This window comes from Theobroma cacao, chromosome 4 (assembly GCF_000208745.1).
Source record: "Theobroma cacao cultivar B97-61/B2 chromosome 4, Criollo_cocoa_genome_V2, whole genome shotgun sequence".
NCBI lineage: Eukaryota > Viridiplantae > Streptophyta > Magnoliopsida > Malvales > Malvaceae > Theobroma > Theobroma cacao.
Genome location: NC_030853.1, coordinates 27,176,121 through 27,193,069, shown reverse-complemented (window position 1 = coordinate 27,193,069; position 16,949 = coordinate 27,176,121). Strand labels below are relative to the sequence as shown.

The window sequence follows — 16,949 nt, the reverse complement described above, 5'->3', positions numbered from 1 at the left end:
TACCTTTAGGATTACATACATATATATATATATATGATCATCCACCATCTAGCATCAATTCAATTTTATTTTTTGACTCACTTGGTATTGTTTGGTCTAGATTGCTGTAATTGAATTTTTATATTCATTTTTATAAAAAAAAATATATTAAAAATAAAAATTTCAAAATAATTAGACTTTATCTAGTGCAATAGGATTTTTTAAATAATAAAAAAGTCTTAGTTATTAGAGCTAATTTTAAATTTGACTTATTAGCTCATTACATATTTTCTTTGTGAGAATTTAGATAATTATTTGGCTTAGGCTTGTACTGAATTTTTTTATTTTCCATTGTTTTTATCTATGCTGACGTTCAAATTAGTTCATATTAATTTTGTTGAAAATTCTTTTTGAAACATTTTGTTACAATTTTTAAAATACATATAAAGAAATAAATTATTCATTTAATTAAATAAAAATATTGAGCCCGACTGGCTCAGACTTTAGAGAAGAGTCCTAGCCCAAACTTGGTCCAAAGCAGCTTTGGTCTTTAAGAGGGCCTTGAACAGTTTTATTTCCAATATGGAACGGATTGCTTAACCCGAGAAATTGGACCTCCGAAATCCTAATCGGGTCTTACAATTAACTACCGGAAATTGTAACGGTCATCTTGTCTACAATATTCTAGCATTAAAAAGAGGACCGATGATAACGAGACACGTGTTCCTCCTCCTTTTTTCTCAAAGATTCTTCCAACATTAGTGGCCGTGCAGGATAAGTCAACTAAAATCCCTACAAAATTCTCCTTCCCTCTCTCTCCACAAAATTACACAAATTGCCACTGTATCAGCTCATTCATGGCTACCCTCTCCCTCCAACCTCACTATTCGCCTCTTCAATTCCGTCGATTCCGCCTCAGTAATTTTCATCTTAAAGTTGTTCCTAGATTTTCCCGCCAATTTTACGGGAAGAAAGTAAGGTTTTTGTCTACTTCGAGAGGAAATGTGATTGTTAGAGGAAGAGATGGGGTGTTATCAATTTCTTGTTTCTCTAAAACGAATGCTGAGATTGAAAAGGTTTCATCGGAAGAGAAAAAAGATGAAGAGCGGCCACCGCTTGATATTAATCTTGCGGTTATTCTTGCTGGTTTCGCTTTCGAAGCTTATACTAGTCCTCCTGTAAGTAATTCATCTCGAGAATCCCATTTCTCTTCTTTTTTAAAAGATTCTGTTTCGTTTCTGAGAAACGTGAGGAAATTGGTTCAATTATGAATTTTTACGTTTGTGTGTTTCTACTTTCTACTGAGAAGATGTTTGAATAAAAAGATGAGGAATAATTTTCAGAACTTAAAAATTTAACTTTTTTTAAATAGAAGGATTGTGTTTGAATGTTTATTACATTTTAATCATGTGCTCATGTTTGATCAAATATTTCATTTTAGCTAGTTTTGAAGAAGTAAAAAATAACAACCAAGCAAACCTTAGCTTTAAGAAGGTTATCTAGGTATTTATTAGCACTAAAATTTGATTTTTTTTTCTCTGGCTGGATTGTTTTCTTGTCAGGAAAATATAGGGAGGCGTGAAATTGATGCTGCAGATTGTAAGACTGTTTATCTCTCAGAGTATGTTTTGGTCTCCATGGTTCCTCTCAGTAATTAAACACTGACAAGATAAATATATATCTTTTAAAAGGAAATCTTAATGTAAAATTTTAGCTTTTAACCTGGCATTAGAGCAGTTGTGAATGCAATGCAGGTCGTTTGTACGAGAGATATATGATGGCCAGTTGTTTATTAAGTTAAAAAAGGGTTTTGATTTCCCTGCTATGGATCCATGGGTATGTAATTAAGTGAAAATTAGAGGTTTGTGTGTGTTTGTGTCTTTAACACAAATTTAACTATATCGTTTTCTAACTTCTGTTATGCCTTCAGGGAACTAGTGATCCATATGTGGTAATGCAATTGGATGGTCAGGTTGTCAAAAGCAAGACTAAATGGGGGTAAGTTATTGGTGTTTTCATATGTATTTTAAAGGTAATCTATGTATTATTGAGATTGATACTCTTTCAAAAGAGGATGGCTAAAATGCTTGTTTTAACATCGGTTAATAGCTGGAACTTTTGGCTAATGTGAAAGTGACAGTGCTGTTTTCTTTCCATTTCCCTCTGTCTTTGGAAAATTTTCCATCATATTTAAGCATGCCTGACCCTTCATTTGAAGTTGTTCTAATTTAATGTTGTACATTGTTATTCTCTCTATTACTGATGTCAGAGGGAAACAAGGAAAAATGACTTTATGTAGTATTTATTGTACTTAAGCTTGAATTAAGGCTATTGCTTATTAGAGTTTTTGTGAGGATGATTCTGTTGCTGCCAGAAACACAACTTATGGGTTGGAAAACATTTTTGAACTGTTAAACCTCAATTTTTGGGATATACATATCAGCTCTTTTTAGTGGAACATGTCAACTGTGGAGCCAATGAACCACTAATCTAGAATATTGAGCATTTACAGCTGTCTTTTATTGTTTATTTATTCTTAAGTTATTGTGCAGATAAAAAAAGTACACATAGTTTTACCTATCTATTTCATATACTAGTTTCTGTACCATTGCAGGACAAAGGAGCCAAAATGGAATGAGGACCTCACCTTTAATATTAAACTGCCTCCTTTGAAATATATTCAGGTGCATATGCAATCTCTTAGGATCTCCAGTTTCATTTGTTATTTTATTTACTTGCTTGTCTTTTGATAGAAGCTTTTGTCTATAAGTTTTCTAGTTTCTTATTCATTCAATTCCTCTTGTCTCATTAAGCATGGCTCTTGTATTGCTTACCTATTTATAAAGTTATAATTGCATTAAAATACTTAACTTAAAGAGTGACTAAACTTTTGTAGGTAAGATTACATGAAACTATTAAACACTCCTTTTATCTGTGAGAAATAACAGACGATTCCTAGATTATCATACAGATTCTAATCAGCACTGTCAAACTTCAGGTTGCTGCTTGGGATGCAAACCTTGTGACTCCGCATAAGCGCATGGGGAATGCAGGCATTAGTCTAGAAAGCCTCTGTGATGGTAGGAATTTGAACTACATGCATGACTTGAATTTATTAGATTAACAGGCCATCAATTGTCATGTTGCTTTATCTAAGTCAGTGGGTATGTTATGTGATCATCAAGTGAGGGTGTTATGTTGCTATTATATTTGAAATTTTATAAAATGTATTTAATCTCTTGTTGTTAAAGCAATGCTTTAAGAAACTTAACTACTAGTTTCAATTTCATTAGCTTGGGCTTAGGAATGTTGAGTGGACAAAGTTTCAAATTTCAGAGCTCCATACGTTTGTTCTAAAATATCACGGATTAGAATGTGTGCTTTTTCCAGGAAACTTGCATGAGGTGCTGGTGGAGTTGGAAGGAATGGGAGGTGGTGGCAAGTTGCAGCTTGAGGTAGGTTTCTCCGTGCTATTGTCACAAAAAACTGTTCTGAATAGTATTTCCTTACTTCCAAGAGGATGCTTCATTGCCTTTCCAAATTGGGTTAAGTGCATGCTAGGATTAGAAAATTATAATGGAGGAATTCTGAAATATCTCCTCTCTTCAGAAATTTAGCATAAATTTTAATGCATATTTTAGTCCAAGGCATTGATCATAGAGATATGGCCACTAATGATGTAATATCTACTCATAGAGCAAAAGGCTCTTCAACTCTTCCTTGGTAAGTTGGAATCTGTATTGGAATTTTCAAGTTTACTGAAAAAAGATGGGCTTTTAGGTTTTTCGGATTTTATAGTTTTCTTCTAAGGGAAAGAATGGCTTATGGTATGGTTTGCTTGCTGCATTTGAAATTCCTCATGCAAACATGAAGGACCCTATGGAAATTTCTAATTTTGGGTCTTTCTTTTCTATTTATAGCAGTCCGTTTCTAACTTTTGTTGTGAAAGGTTCTCCTAAATTTAGGTTTATGTACTGTTGGAAGATTAGATTCTTTAGATGCATGAGAAATCCTATAGTGGATTGTGGGTAGATTCCTAAATCAAAATTTCTGGTAATCTCAGAATATATATTTCTAACAAATGTGATTGATCTAAATTTTTATTTTGTAAGGTATAAATTACTGAATAGAAAGTCTCCAATAGAATGAAGTTGATAAGAAATAATTAGCACTTTCTCAAAGTTACACATAAACATCTTAGTTATTCCTTATTGGTTGTAATCTGATAAATCAAGTTCTCTAGCTATAAAAGTCCCTGAGTGCATCTCTTTAGGATGTACACGCTCACAGAATTTAAAACTTTTCTTCTTGAAAATTTGTTGACCTCACTACATTACATTCTTTAAATTCATCGTCCCATTCCGTTAATTGGAGGAACCAGTTTTAATTTAGGGCTAAAGATATGTCTCCATGTCTTTTAATATTTCTTTCCCAATTCTATTCACTCTTTATCCCTTAACTGAGTATTAGGTGATACTTTTAACATTTCACATGTGGATTTTCGGTGTGGATGAACGGTTGGCTAATATAGATGCTTACTGCTGGAGAATGGGATGTCAGGGGGCCCTCTCTATTGAAGGTAATGATGCTGTTGCCTCTTCGAATTCTTTTTTTGTTAATTTTTCTATGATGACTTGTTTCCTTCAATTGCTATTTCCATTTTGATTTGGCTTGTTTATGTAATTTGTTATCTATCAGTTATTTCTACTTTCTCCGATTGTTGCACCGTCTTGTTTCTCCCTAACATCTATTTTGATGATATGTTTGCAGAAAATATTGCCAGTCTTCAGAGGAAGGCAGCAGTGCTCAAAGAGATTAGGTCCTAAAACGAATGTTAATCTTTTCTTCAAACATAACAAATAGTGGAATGCAAAGGCAGTATAACTTCTATCCAACTGGCCAATAAAGGGAAATCTTGTTGGTAAAGGCTTATTGGAGAGCAAAATGGATAAAATTTTCTCAAATGTATTGGGTTGATTATCATAAAGCTTTCTAGTTCCTACTAATTTTCAACGGGTTGCCTTGTCAGGTCTTTCTGATTCCCAGTCTGAAATATTCTTTTATTTTTGAACCTCTTTAAGTGCAGAATAATGGATTTATCAATGGAGAGAATCAGTTTTAAGCAACAAAAATGTGGGAGAAATCACTAAGTTCAGTTTGATGGGTCTTGAAAGATAATAGATAGAATGAAGGCATGGATGAGAAGTTGACCATTCATGTACCTAGACTTGATTATCATTTATCCTGAAAATGGATTTTCTTGTAGTTATCCCATTACTCGCCCTATCAAGTTTTGGGCCTGTAATTGTGCATAAACACAATATATATTTAAGCATAGTCATCTTTGTTATGAACTTAGCAAGCATAAAAAAATCCAAAAGATTAGAAATTACTGCTTATATTTCTAATATTATATGAGTATAACCCAAAGACTCCTAGGTTTGGTTCTGTTAAGATATAGTTTATGTGGAACCTTTCTGATGATCATTCAAAAGCAGGTTTTTCGATTTTGGTTGTTTCCATTGGATTCGGTTTATGAGGTCCCAGAGTATCTCTTGTGATATATGCATTCTCTTGGAAGATGTCAACAGCAAATTGTAGTATTATTTTTAGTAAAATATTTCTGATATTTGAAATTTTCTAAATGATCAAGGTTGTTGATATACTATCGTTTTTCTATTTCTAGGAGAAGGATGCATTGTCACTCTACAATGACCACCTGTATGCAAGCTCATAATTTTCTATGTGTTTATGGGCTTGACTCATAGGAGCAAATTATGCATGGAGATGCATGAAATTGGTAGGAGAAACTAGATAATAGACATTCACATATGAAGTGGGATCAGAAAGTGGTAAAGTGAATATCTATTATTTGAAGTACTCAAACAAAGTAAGATGATACTGGATATCTATTTATGTGCCTCTTTTTTAGATCTCTTAATCATCAGGGTTTTTGTGCACTAGGTTAAGTGCTTAGGTTTTAGTTCTCAGTTGCATATAGTGTTCAGTAATTCTTAAAAGTTATGTCAAGTTCAGGACTGTTCTTGAACTCTTCATGTGAGAGTAGGGCATACCCTGATGCTAACTGGGCAGCTATTCATCAAAATCTTCTAGCAAATATGAGAAGTGGTCAGTCAAGTTTTGTAATATTAAATGTTAATTTGAGCTTTCCATGTGTATTGAGTATAATAATTTTGTGTATTCTTAATAGTTAAAGGTTGAGTACAATGAATTGGCTTTGTGTAAATTTCACAAACCAGCTTAAAGGAAATTGTCCTCTGAGGCATACCTTTCTGATTATTTTATCTTTTTTAGTATAGTCTTACCATTGGACTGTTCACTTTGTGAGCCAGTTGCCAAAGTATTGGTCAATCAGGTTGATTATTGAACTCTCTCTCTCATTTTAAAATTAATACTTGCCTAAATCAAACTCTTAAGGATATTGATTCTTACATATTTGGATTAATGGAGCTGGTGTAATTTGGATATGTCAGTTTTTCTATTATGGATAGGAAAGCTAATGAGTTGTGGGCCCTGCAAGAAAAATGAACATTGATGCTTAAGTTTTACAGGACTTCTTTGTTAATATATATTTCCTCGGTGTTTTGACTGCCACAATTCTTGTGTTGCTGATGGAAAGATTTATCTGCTTTTCACCACACATTTTCAAGGTAGATTTAATCATAGTTTATATATTCAAGTAGAACTTATATTTTGTACGTGTTTTTGTGTCTGGTATGGTTTCAGGTTAAGTATAAGAGTTTTGATGAGATTGAGAAAGAGAAAATGTGGTGGAAAGTGCCCTTTGTTACAGAATTTCTTCGGAGAAACGGATTTGAGTCTGCTCTAAAAATGTTTGTTGGCACTGAGACTGTGCCAGCACGCCAGTTTGTGGAATATGCCTTTGGGCAGTTAAAGTCATTCAATGATGCATATTTTTTGAAGGAACGATTGTTGAATGGTAATAAGAATGGAGCAGAAGGTGTTGGGACTTCTAATGATTTTGCTGTGTCAGGGATGTCTTTACATGTGGAAAGTAGTTCAGAAACTTCTATCATCGACACAGGTACCAACAATGAGAATAATTCAGAGAAGTTTCACTTGGATAATGTTGGCATGGCTGATGGGCAGAGCACTGAACCAGTGGCACAAGTTGGTGAAATTATGCAGTTCAATAAGTACTTCTGGAAGAACTTTGCTGATGTTATCAATCAAAATGTTGTTCATAAACTTGGAGTCCCTGTTCCAGAGAAATTAAAGTGGGATGGATTTGACTTGTTAAACAAAATTGGTCTACAGTCCCGAAAAATTGCAGAAGCTAAATATATCGAATCTGGGCTTGCAACTCCAGATAATCAGGATATTGAAGGTGATAAAGTGCTTGAATCTGGGTTTGCGAATCCTGAAGATCAGGAAAATAAGAATGATAAAGCGATTGGACCACTTACCATTAGCAGTATACAATCTTCACTTCCAGACATAAAGAAGGCAACAGAGGATGTATTAAGGCAAACTGATTCTGTTTTAGGAGCATTAATGGTGTTGACTGCAGCAGTTTCTCAGTCCAAAAGGGAAGGACAGGAGAATGAAACTAAAGAAGACTCCTCTGCAGGAGTGGAAAACAATGTCTCTAGGTACAGTGGTGGTGAGAATGTCTCTAGCTCACTGGATGGTTCGGTATTAGATGAGAAAAAAGCTGAAGAAATGAAAGAACTCTTTGCAACTGCTGAAAGTGCCATGGAAGCCTGGGCAATGCTTGCCACTTCACTGGGCCATCCAAGTTTTATCAAATCTGAATTTGAGAAAATATGTTTTCTGGATAATGCAACAACAGATACCCAGGTGACATTTTATGTTGTTGGAAATAAGCTCACTTTTGGCTATAATTTTCTTATTCTTGAACCCCTATCTTTCACAGCACCTCACCATTTGATTACAAGGATTATTTGGTTTTATCACTAAATAGTAGGCACCTGCAGGTGGCAATTTGGCGTGATTCAGCAAGGAGGCAATTAGTTATTGCTTTTAGGGGGACTGAACAAGTTAGTTTCATCTATCTGTTCTCAAACTGAGTTGAATTATCTAGCTTGCACTTAAATTAATTATTTATTGATCATCCAGGCAAGATGGAAGGACTTACGGACAGATTTAATGCTTGTTCCTGCTGGGTAATCTCAAATATATATCCTCTTCTCCTTCTCTCTTGCTCTCTTCCTGAGAGGTTTTTCACTTGCATTGCTGAACATGGTTTCTTACTAATTCAGTAAATGTGGGTTAAAGTTGGAAGTCTGCCTATTCATAATACTAATAAGAACTATCATCACAAGGTGCTTCTTTGTTCTCTTGGTCACCTTAAGCGGGGGAAAAATAGCACAATCTTGAATAAATTTGCAGATTAATAGTTGATCATAATAACAGTGTGTAGGATATTTGCTGTTGAATATCTGACATCATAACATCTGCAATGTTACTCAGTGATGTCAAATCCAGGCAATGATTCATTATTGTTCATTTCCTAGTACTTATTTTTAATAATATTAACGTTTTAGAAAGGCACTTATTATAACTTTTTTTCTGATACCAACTTTTATCTTGCCTATGTAGGCTAAACCCTGAAAGGATTGATGGAGACTTCAAGCAAGAAGTCCAAGTATGCTAGCACTTATGGACTCTGTTTTTCCTTCTTCTTTTTTTTCTTTCAAAAATAATATATATGAGATGCACATATTGTTGATAACTTTTGTTAACTTTACTTGCATGAATAACTAGTGAATGCTGGCTATATTTTGCAGGTTCATAGTGGATTTTTAAGTGCATATGATTCAGTTAGGATAAGGATTATCTCCCTCCTCAAAACATCAATCAGATATATGTAAGTGTTGCTGTTGTGAACTTTCGTCTGAGTCTCTTTGCTTATGCTCCAATTAAAGTGTAAATCTAACATGTCGACATTTAGTACAAAAATTTTGCATATATCTGTAAATATTTAGAGGTGTTGTTTAGCTTTTATTTATATATTTGATTGGTGCTTTTCAAAGATTTCTTCAATTGCCTTATTTTTATTAATTTTGTGAGTTACCCATTGAGATAATATTGGATCTCTAACAAATCTCTCTCTTTAAGCTCTTAATAAACCTTGATATAGGATATTAGAGGTGTGTTTCAGTATTTGATTCCATGAAAGTAGAAGGTTGATGTTATTGATGTTAAGCTGAAAACTTACACACTAAATATTTGAAATCATCAAATATATATTGGTTCTTACAACAGAAGTTTTCTGTCCATGGAAAGTTGATCTTATTGATGTTAAGCAGAAGGCTTACTCACTACATATATGAAATTACAAAATATAGATTGGTTAAACAACAGAAGTTTTATGTGCATGTTTGTGTGACAGAGACGAAACCACAAAGCCGCTGCGTAGATGGCAAGTTTATGTGACTGGTCATAGTTTGGGTGGTGCACTAGCTACCCTGCTTGCTCTTGAACTTTCATCAAGTCAATTAGCAAAGTAAGTTTCTCTTTTCACTTAAGAATGACATTCTTTATTTGTTCTCAATGCATAACATGCTATTCAAATTGTATAAAGAAACGCAGAGAAATTATACTTGTAGCTCTTCAAAAGAAACTAAACATATGTCAATCAGGAAAAAAACGGAAAGAAAGCAACTAAATATGTGTAAGTGGAAGGATTAGATGACTTTTCAAACCTCAACTTCATCAGTACTTGAAAAATTGGTAAATCTGAGGACTCTTCTGGACTAAATGCTAAAATTGCTAATTAATCTCTGTTGGCATTATTCAGGTTTCCATGAACATGTCAAGGATTGTAGAGAGCTGAACAGCATTTGTTTATAATTGCAAGCTTTTGGAAATTATTTCTTCTTGATGGTCTTAGATCTAATGGTTTTTTTATCATAAATCAGCAAAAAATAATGTATTGAACTTTCTATCTCATTTGTGTGTATCAGGCATGGGGCGATTTCAGTGACTATGTATAACTTTGGTTCTCCTAGAGTAGGTAACAGAAGATTTGCAGAAGTATATAATGAGGTACTAAAATTTTTTCTCTTCAGTTCACTTTTTCTTAGTAATAGGGATTTTCTCTGATGGAATTTTGATAGCTCTATATATTCTTCTTGAATTCATTTCTTGCTGACAGGCTGATTTAACTATCAAGATTTGTGTCACTTAGTTGGCATTCGTCTTACATGAATTGAATAAACTCTTTCTTTCCTCTTGGTTTCTGGCACCAACAACTATAATCTGAGCAAATTACCCACACACATCTATCTATTGCTACATCTAATATCTATGGTTTTTTAGTTCATCTTTTGTGATTCTCCTCTCTGTCTCTCTCTTTTTTCCTATACCGTTTTTATTTGCATCATGAATACCTTTTCTTTTGAACTTTTTGCCTTGACATTTATGTTCTATCAGGGTTTAATCATTGAAGTCAGAAAAGTGATTCGGTCCTGCTCTGCCATCTTCTCTTCTTTTTGTTTTTTAAAGATTTTTCCCGAAAGACTCTGGTCAGGTCCCTCGTGTTGATTTAAACATTTCTTTGCAGATAATTACAGGCTCGTAAAAAACTTGGCACTCTGTCATTTTTGTGCTTGAATTTAAATTACTGCTTCCAGATGCATGGAAAATGTAATTACTGAAATTTCTTTTAGCAGATATCAATCTTTTCATTTGATGATGCCGTTTCACTCCTATATCTTGTATGGGATACTTGACACATTAAAGTTTATACAATTGAATCTTACCTTTGCGCAGAAAGTTAAAGATAGCTGGAGAATTGTTAACCACAGAGACATTATACCAACAGTCCCCCGTTTGATGGGTTATTGCCATGTTGCTCAGCCTGTTTATCTTGCTGCTGGAGAATTGAGAGATGCTTTGGTAAGTTCTTTTTTATTTGGAACTCTAATATATGTGGCTTAGAGTCATGATATGCATGTGGTGGTATGGACTGGACAAATGACAGGCATTTGATTCTGATGCCAATTATTTGTGTTTGTTTACTTGATTTGGTGTTTTGGCAACTCTTGTGAAAAATTTCACTTTTGGGGTGACTAAGTGACCTTGACTGCTTGATTTGCCTTGCTCTCTCTGCGGCTTTGCTGTTGTTGCTGGTTTATGTTCAGAATTGACTCATCAGTTATCCTTTATTTCTGTAAATAATCAAACAATCAGAAAATCTGGTTTTCCAATGATATTTTGCTTCATGTTTTTGGAATCTGTTTTGAAGTAGACATCCATATTGTGTCATCTGTTCAGAATTCTTAAATTAGTTGAATCATGAGTAAAAATATATGCTGTTTTAGAAAACGTAATCTCTATCGGCAGCTATCTTTAGTCTTCATAATTTGATTCTTTTTGTATTCATAAATATCTAGGCCTAACTAAATTCCACTTATGAAGTTTTTCTGTTCAATTGTCTTGGGCACACTCTTTAATCAATTACATTGAATTCCTTGTATTCTTGGTTTTATTGTGACTAATTGTTGGTATCTCATGTTAGTTTATGCATGTATTTGTTTATAAGTTTCATGTATGTTTTTCAGGAAAATATGGAGCTCTGGAAAGATGGTTATCAGGGTGATGTGATTGGGGAGTACACACCAGATGTTCTTGTCACAGAATTTGTATGTTTTTTGTTGTCTAATGTTTTTCCTTTCACCCTTTCAACTTATTCAAAGGGTTGTGAATATCTTATTAAACTTTTAAAATTTAACCTATTAATCAAAGGGTTAAAAGTTTAATTAATAGGTTAATATGTTGAAACTTTCTTCAACCTTTGAGAAGTACATAATTCAACAAAAAAAAAGTCAGGATTTTTCAGTGGGGGCAATTGCCCCCATCGACCCCATCGCCAATCTGTCTCCGATCACCAGGAACGTCTAGATTTTTAATGCATATATACAGATACGTTATCTGTCAGCATAAAAATTCCCTTTTAGGTACTCAGCATAACTTAATATTTGAAGTAACAGACTGTCTTTATCAACCTTGCATCAGGATTTATACAAATAATTAAGATGTCATCAGTTTTTTTTTCTTTTACCTAATCCTTGAGATTTATTATGTATCTCCATCTGTGAGTAATGTCTTACAAAATTACATTTCTGATTGAGAATGGTCCGTTCTCTGTACAGATGAAAGGAGAAAGAGAACTCATTGAACAGATATTGCAAACTGAAATCAACATATTCCGTGCAATTCGTGATGGGAGTGCGCTTATGCAGCATATGGAGGATTTCTATTACATCACACTGCTAGAGGTATACATCGTAGTTAGAATAATTTCGGTATTTTATCTAACTTGTTTATCTTCCTCCCCAAATCTTATACCTGTTGGAATTTTGAATCATGCAATCATTATGTATGTCACCCTGCTAAATGTTGCAACCGGCTTCTACTGCTTTATTCAGAGTGTGAGATCAAATTACCAAACCGTTGCAAGCTCACGAAATAATGAACAAGGCAGCATGTCAACCAGCTAAGAAAGAAACAGCTTCCCTTGGTAAAGGTAACATAAGAAAGATTGTCAGAATATTACATCAGACTGTAGGGAAATGTACAGTTTTTTCCCCTCATAATATATATCTTGTACAGTGACTTTCATAGGGCAATAATATAAGTCGTCTCAAATGTCAACTCCAGGTTTCTTGCTTCCCATTTTCTATAATCATTATGACTTAAAATGGGTTACCTTTGATTCTCTTTCGTAATGAGATACCATCAGATTACATAATTCTTTTGTTGACTGCACCACTGTCAAGGGAATTAGGAATTGACAAAGGATTGAAGCAGCAGCTAACCATTAGAGATTCCATAGAAGAGCAAATGATCAAGCAAAGGGGACCATTATGCATGGTTTAATGCAATGAGTCAATGATACACGTAAAACGATGGTCTTCAAACTTGGGCAGCAAGTGACGATCGATGCGAGAATCTTAAGTATCCAACAATCAAGCATCAATCTCTCATGTCGAGAATCAAAACCCCATCGTGTGTAATGATTGGAAAACTAGGGATATCTTGTGCTGATTCCCCATTTTTAGCCTATATCAGTATCACATTTTTCTTGGCTAAGAGGGTATAGACATCAAGTCAGTGAGTCCAACTCCCTCCAAGTCTTTAAAAATTTAGTGAACCATCTTCATCCTGATATTGTCTTAGCAATTTATCCCATGGACTTCACTTCCAGCGTTAAAATTATTATTATCCATCGAAAAACTTATTTTGTGTACACATTATATATAAAAATAAAAATACCAGTACTAAACTTGTCTAGGGGGCTAATTTCACAAATACTGAGCCAGAGTGGTACCTTTACTACTAGTAGTATAGGCTGCCTTGTTGTTAGTGCCCAAAATTCTCAAGCTTTGCCTAAGAATATCCATCTCTCGTCCCCTCTCATAATCTTCCCTCTCCATCGCAGCTAATCGAGTTCTCAAAGCTTCTATCGTTTCTTCCTTGTTCTTCGCTTCCTTCTTCAGCTCTTCTATCATGTCCTCTTCCTCAGCTTTCCAATACAGCGCATCTCCTATGGCAAAGGAACAAGTTTGTTAGCTAAGCTTTCATAGAGAATAAACCTCAATAAAAGTACTCTACATTAGCTATTTCTTCAAAATGAAACACTATACATACTTAGGTATTCATTAATTTAATAAGAAGGTTGCATTGTATATACTAACCCTTTGAGGAGATAGTTTTTCTTTTTCCTACAAAATGCTGGAAAATAAAAGGAAAATGTGATTGTTATGAAACTTCTGACAAAGACACGTGTGGCTAGGTAGCTACCATATTTGCAGGCTGAAGCTTAGATATTTGCTTAGGGTAGACATAATTAAGCAAGCTCTCATAGTTGTTTGTGTAGAGAAATTTTGTAAAGAAAATAAGGTTGGTGAAGTTGCAATTGAAAGTAATTAAACAAGTGAAGAAGAATATATGGAAAGATGTTTCTGTAAGAGAAGGAAAGAGAGAGAGAGAGAGATAGGACCATCGTGAGTTCTCTGAATGAGATCATCAAGCTCGGCCTTGATGGCAAGATAGAGTTGCTTCCACTTCGCCACAGCCTCATCTCGCCTTGCCCTCTCCTCCCTCGTTTGCTCCAGCAGGAAACTCGTCCCCAGCAATGGCCATCCTTTGTCACATTTCTCAGCCGCCATTGCATAATCTTCCATCCCTCTTATCTTCACCTCCTTCTCTTCCACTAACTTCCTCAGCTTCTTCACTTCCTCCTTTAGCCTCTTCCTCTCTTTCTTCCACTCAGCCTCTTTACATGCAAAAACCATCACCTCTTTCTCATACCCTCTAGCCTCTTTCTCTCTTTCGTACACCACTTCCTTGATTTCCTCTTGGAGAAGCCTCATTTTGTCTGTCAAACTCTTCACATTTCTCCTCTCATGACAGGGCCTGCTCTTTTTCTTGCTAGGAAAGGCACCCATAGTTCGGAATTGGGGGGAAATGCAATATCTTTTATTGAAGGGGTTTTGGTTTAGAAGAGCAAGTGTGTGAATGACATAAACTCCTTAGCAGAGAGGCTCTCCAATCAATGAAGGAAAGAAATGCCCCCATGAAAATGTTTGTGATTTCTGACTGTTAGACATTGGAGACAACCCCATCAAATAATTGAAGGGAAGTGTCAAATAGACCCGTGAAAATAGACTTTGTGTTTACAAGTCTCCAAGAAGATGAGCACACAAGACAATAGTACATGCAAAAGAAAAAAAACGAATGAAGAGAATGCTAGCCATTCACATGGCAAGAGTTTTAGAGCAAAGATTTTACAAAACTCCAATTATTAACCCAAATTTTGAGCCACTTTAATGGGGTCCCACCTTCTTTCACGAGGACACTGTACTAGAGAACACCATCTCCTCAGATGTGACCTTTGTTTTCTCAAATACGTAATTTGCAAATTAGGGCTTGGTTCCCAATTCCCCAAATTCTAAAAAACCATTTGATGGGAAATCACCACATTCAAGTTTGTGGGGTGGAAGTAATTTGCATGTGTTGCTCGCCAATCAAATGATGGTTTTATGCCAGCTTTGCATGGTCCTACTTTCTTCTGGATTGCTTATAATTGCGCATACTGTCTCTGTTGGATGTGATCACATCTTCTTTATTCAAACTTTTAATAAAGTTTTTGGTTTCTTTCCCCAATTCTTGTTAGTATAAACTCCTTCCTACTACATTACTCAAAAACACATTCTCAATTAGGCCTAGTTGGAGATTACAACTCCATAAAAATTACAGGGAAAACTTCAATTTATCAGATACTTGTTCATGAATCAAAGATTAGGACTTTGCAAGTACCCTTAATTCTATTAATAATAATAATAAAAAAAAAAGGAAAATCATAACAAATTAAAAGAGTAGAAAAAAAATTGACCAAAATTGTTTTGTTAGGTATTAGTCATAAGTTTAGTATCAGTGTGTCTGGAAAAGACCAAAAGCAGCATAGGATGTCTATCTTTTCCATTATACAAATGTATACCATCCGTTTCCCATCTTCATTTACTGTTTGTCCGTCCACGACAGTGCAAGGACAAGCCACATCAGCCCTAGTCCGGCCAAACCAATTTCCCAGGGAATTTGGTGAGATTGTGAGATTTTATTCTCAGAAAATTACACATATCAGAAACTGCAAAATGCTGCTACTGCTGCTGCTTCTACCTTATCAGGATTCTTGATTTCTTGTGCCTTTTACTTATTTCTTCTTTATGCCTAGTGATAATGATGTTGTGCATCTAAGGGTTTCGGGAAGCAAACAAATTTTACATCCCCTTGCTGTTCTCAAAGCTTACCAAATCAACATAATTGCATACCAACAAATTCATTTATCATCACACCTCCTCGGATTCCCTTCCTGAAAAGGACTTCAATTCGGCAAGATGCTTGGAACCTGCACAGAGGAATGGGCTGTGCATGCATGCCAATGTACAAAGTACATGTCCATTGCACATTAAATTTGGTTATTAACCATTTTTGCAAAATTAAAATTAAAAAAAAAAAAGGGCATGTGCCTCTGTTAATTTTTGTTACTTTGCTAGGAAATATTCCTCCGCCCAACACATTATTACATTTTGCAAGAAAAACGAATTCACCGTCTGACCCATGTTTTTTAATCCTGAATTTAATGTTTCTTGCAAGCAAATGCAACTCCAATCTCCGTACTGAGATTTATTAGTGAATGTGTAAAACTCATGACATTTTCTTCAAAAAATTTCACCGTTTGCCTCTTGTTTTAACTATGGGTACTTGAAGGATAAAACTGGCATTTTACTATTTGTTTTCTCCACTATCGTTGTTGCTAGGTAAATTTTACAGTAAGCTACTGATTCGAAACCCAACAGTCTGTCCCTTAGATTCATACCTATGATCACCACTCGTTAAAACTAAATCTATCACCGCTTGGAAGAATTCTTTTTCAGATTCAATTTAACGAAATATTATTTATATTTTCAGATCCCTTATTGTAGAAGAATGAATGCATAAAGATTACAAATTAAAGGAAAATTATTGAGTTAAAATTACCTAATATTATACAATTTTAAGAGTGAAGGAGACCTCGGTGGCTAGGCTTTTTCAGAAAGGGGAAGGAAAGGGGAAGGAAAGAGCGAGCCGTCGTCGGAAAGGCCCGGGCGAACGAAGGCGACTGCCGGACGGAGGAAGGATGAGAGGGTTGAGACAGGGGTTGGCGGGGGTTCGAGGGTTTTGAAAACCGATTTGAGGGTTTCTGGCTCGGTTCTAGGGTTTGAATCCGTTTTAAAGATTTAAACCGGTTTTATGGTTTCAGTTAAACCGGTTCGAGGGTTTCTTCTGTTAAACCGGTTTTATGGTTTCAGTTAAACCGGTTCGAGGGTTTCTTCTGTTAAACCGGTTTTAGGTTTCTGGTTCCGGTGTTAGAGAAACATAAGAAAAGAAATCGTGAAACATAAGAAATTTGCACACCA

General features: G+C 35.0%; 2 protein-coding genes across 7 annotated transcripts; one reads left to right on the top strand and one right to left on the bottom strand.

The window, feature by feature from the left end:
* LOC18602863 lies at nt 735-12,658 on the top strand. Of its 6 annotated transcripts, none has more exons than XM_018119698.1 (18): nt 735-1,157; nt 1,542-1,600; nt 1,734-1,815; nt 1,910-1,977; nt 2,594-2,663; nt 2,978-3,059; nt 3,352-3,434; nt 6,727-7,821; nt 7,959-8,021; nt 8,101-8,147; nt 8,584-8,629; nt 8,772-8,851; nt 9,377-9,490; nt 9,951-10,032; nt 10,759-10,884; nt 11,550-11,630; nt 12,141-12,266; nt 12,417-12,658. In XM_018119698.1, exons 1-18 carry the CDS (start codon nt 837-839, stop codon nt 12,486-12,488), a joined length of 2,697 nt encoding a protein of 898 aa, XP_017975187.1. In that variant the 5' UTR covers nt 735-836; the 3' UTR covers nt 12,489-12,658. The 6 variants fall into 6 exon arrangements, with proteins under 6 accessions (XP_017975187.1, XP_017975188.1, XP_017975190.1 ...); XM_018119699.1 differs by having other exon boundaries at nt 736-1,157; nt 3,370-3,434; XM_018119702.1 differs by lacking the exon at nt 735-1,157 and having other exon boundaries at nt 1,717-1,815.
* Nucleotides 13,159-14,731, bottom strand: LOC18602862. Its single transcript, XM_007034494.2, has 2 exons — nt 13,991-14,731; nt 13,159-13,534 (listed from the first exon to the last, which is right to left on the bottom strand). Exons 1-2 carry the CDS (start codon nt 14,436-14,438, stop codon nt 13,293-13,295), a joined length of 690 nt encoding a protein of 229 aa, XP_007034556.1. The 5' UTR covers nt 14,439-14,731; the 3' UTR covers nt 13,159-13,292.

What these genes read in the sequence shown, in the direction of transcription:
- LOC18602862 (XM_007034494.2), bottom strand. Translation starts at nt 14,438, where the DNA reads ATGGGTGCCTTTCCTAGCAAGAAAAAGAGCAGGCCCTGTCATGAGAGG. An exon ending in CATTCAGAGAACTCACGATG is followed by an intron (nt 13,535 to 13,990) that starts GTCCTATCTCTC and finishes CCTTTGCCATAG; the next exon opens with GAGATGCGCTGTATTGGAAA.
- LOC18602863 (XM_018119698.1), top strand. Translation starts at nt 837, where the DNA reads ATGGCTACCCTCTCCCTCCAACCTCACTATTCGCCTCTTCAATTCCGT. An exon ending in TCTAGAAAGCCTCTGTGATG is followed by an intron (nt 3,060 to 3,351) that starts GTAGGAATTTGA and finishes ATCACGGATTAG; the next exon opens with AATGTGTGCTTTTTCCAGGA. An exon ending in ATGTTCTTGTCACAGAATTT is followed by an intron (nt 11,631 to 12,140) that starts GTATGTTTTTTG and finishes TTCTCTGTACAG; the next exon opens with ATGAAAGGAGAAAGAGAACT.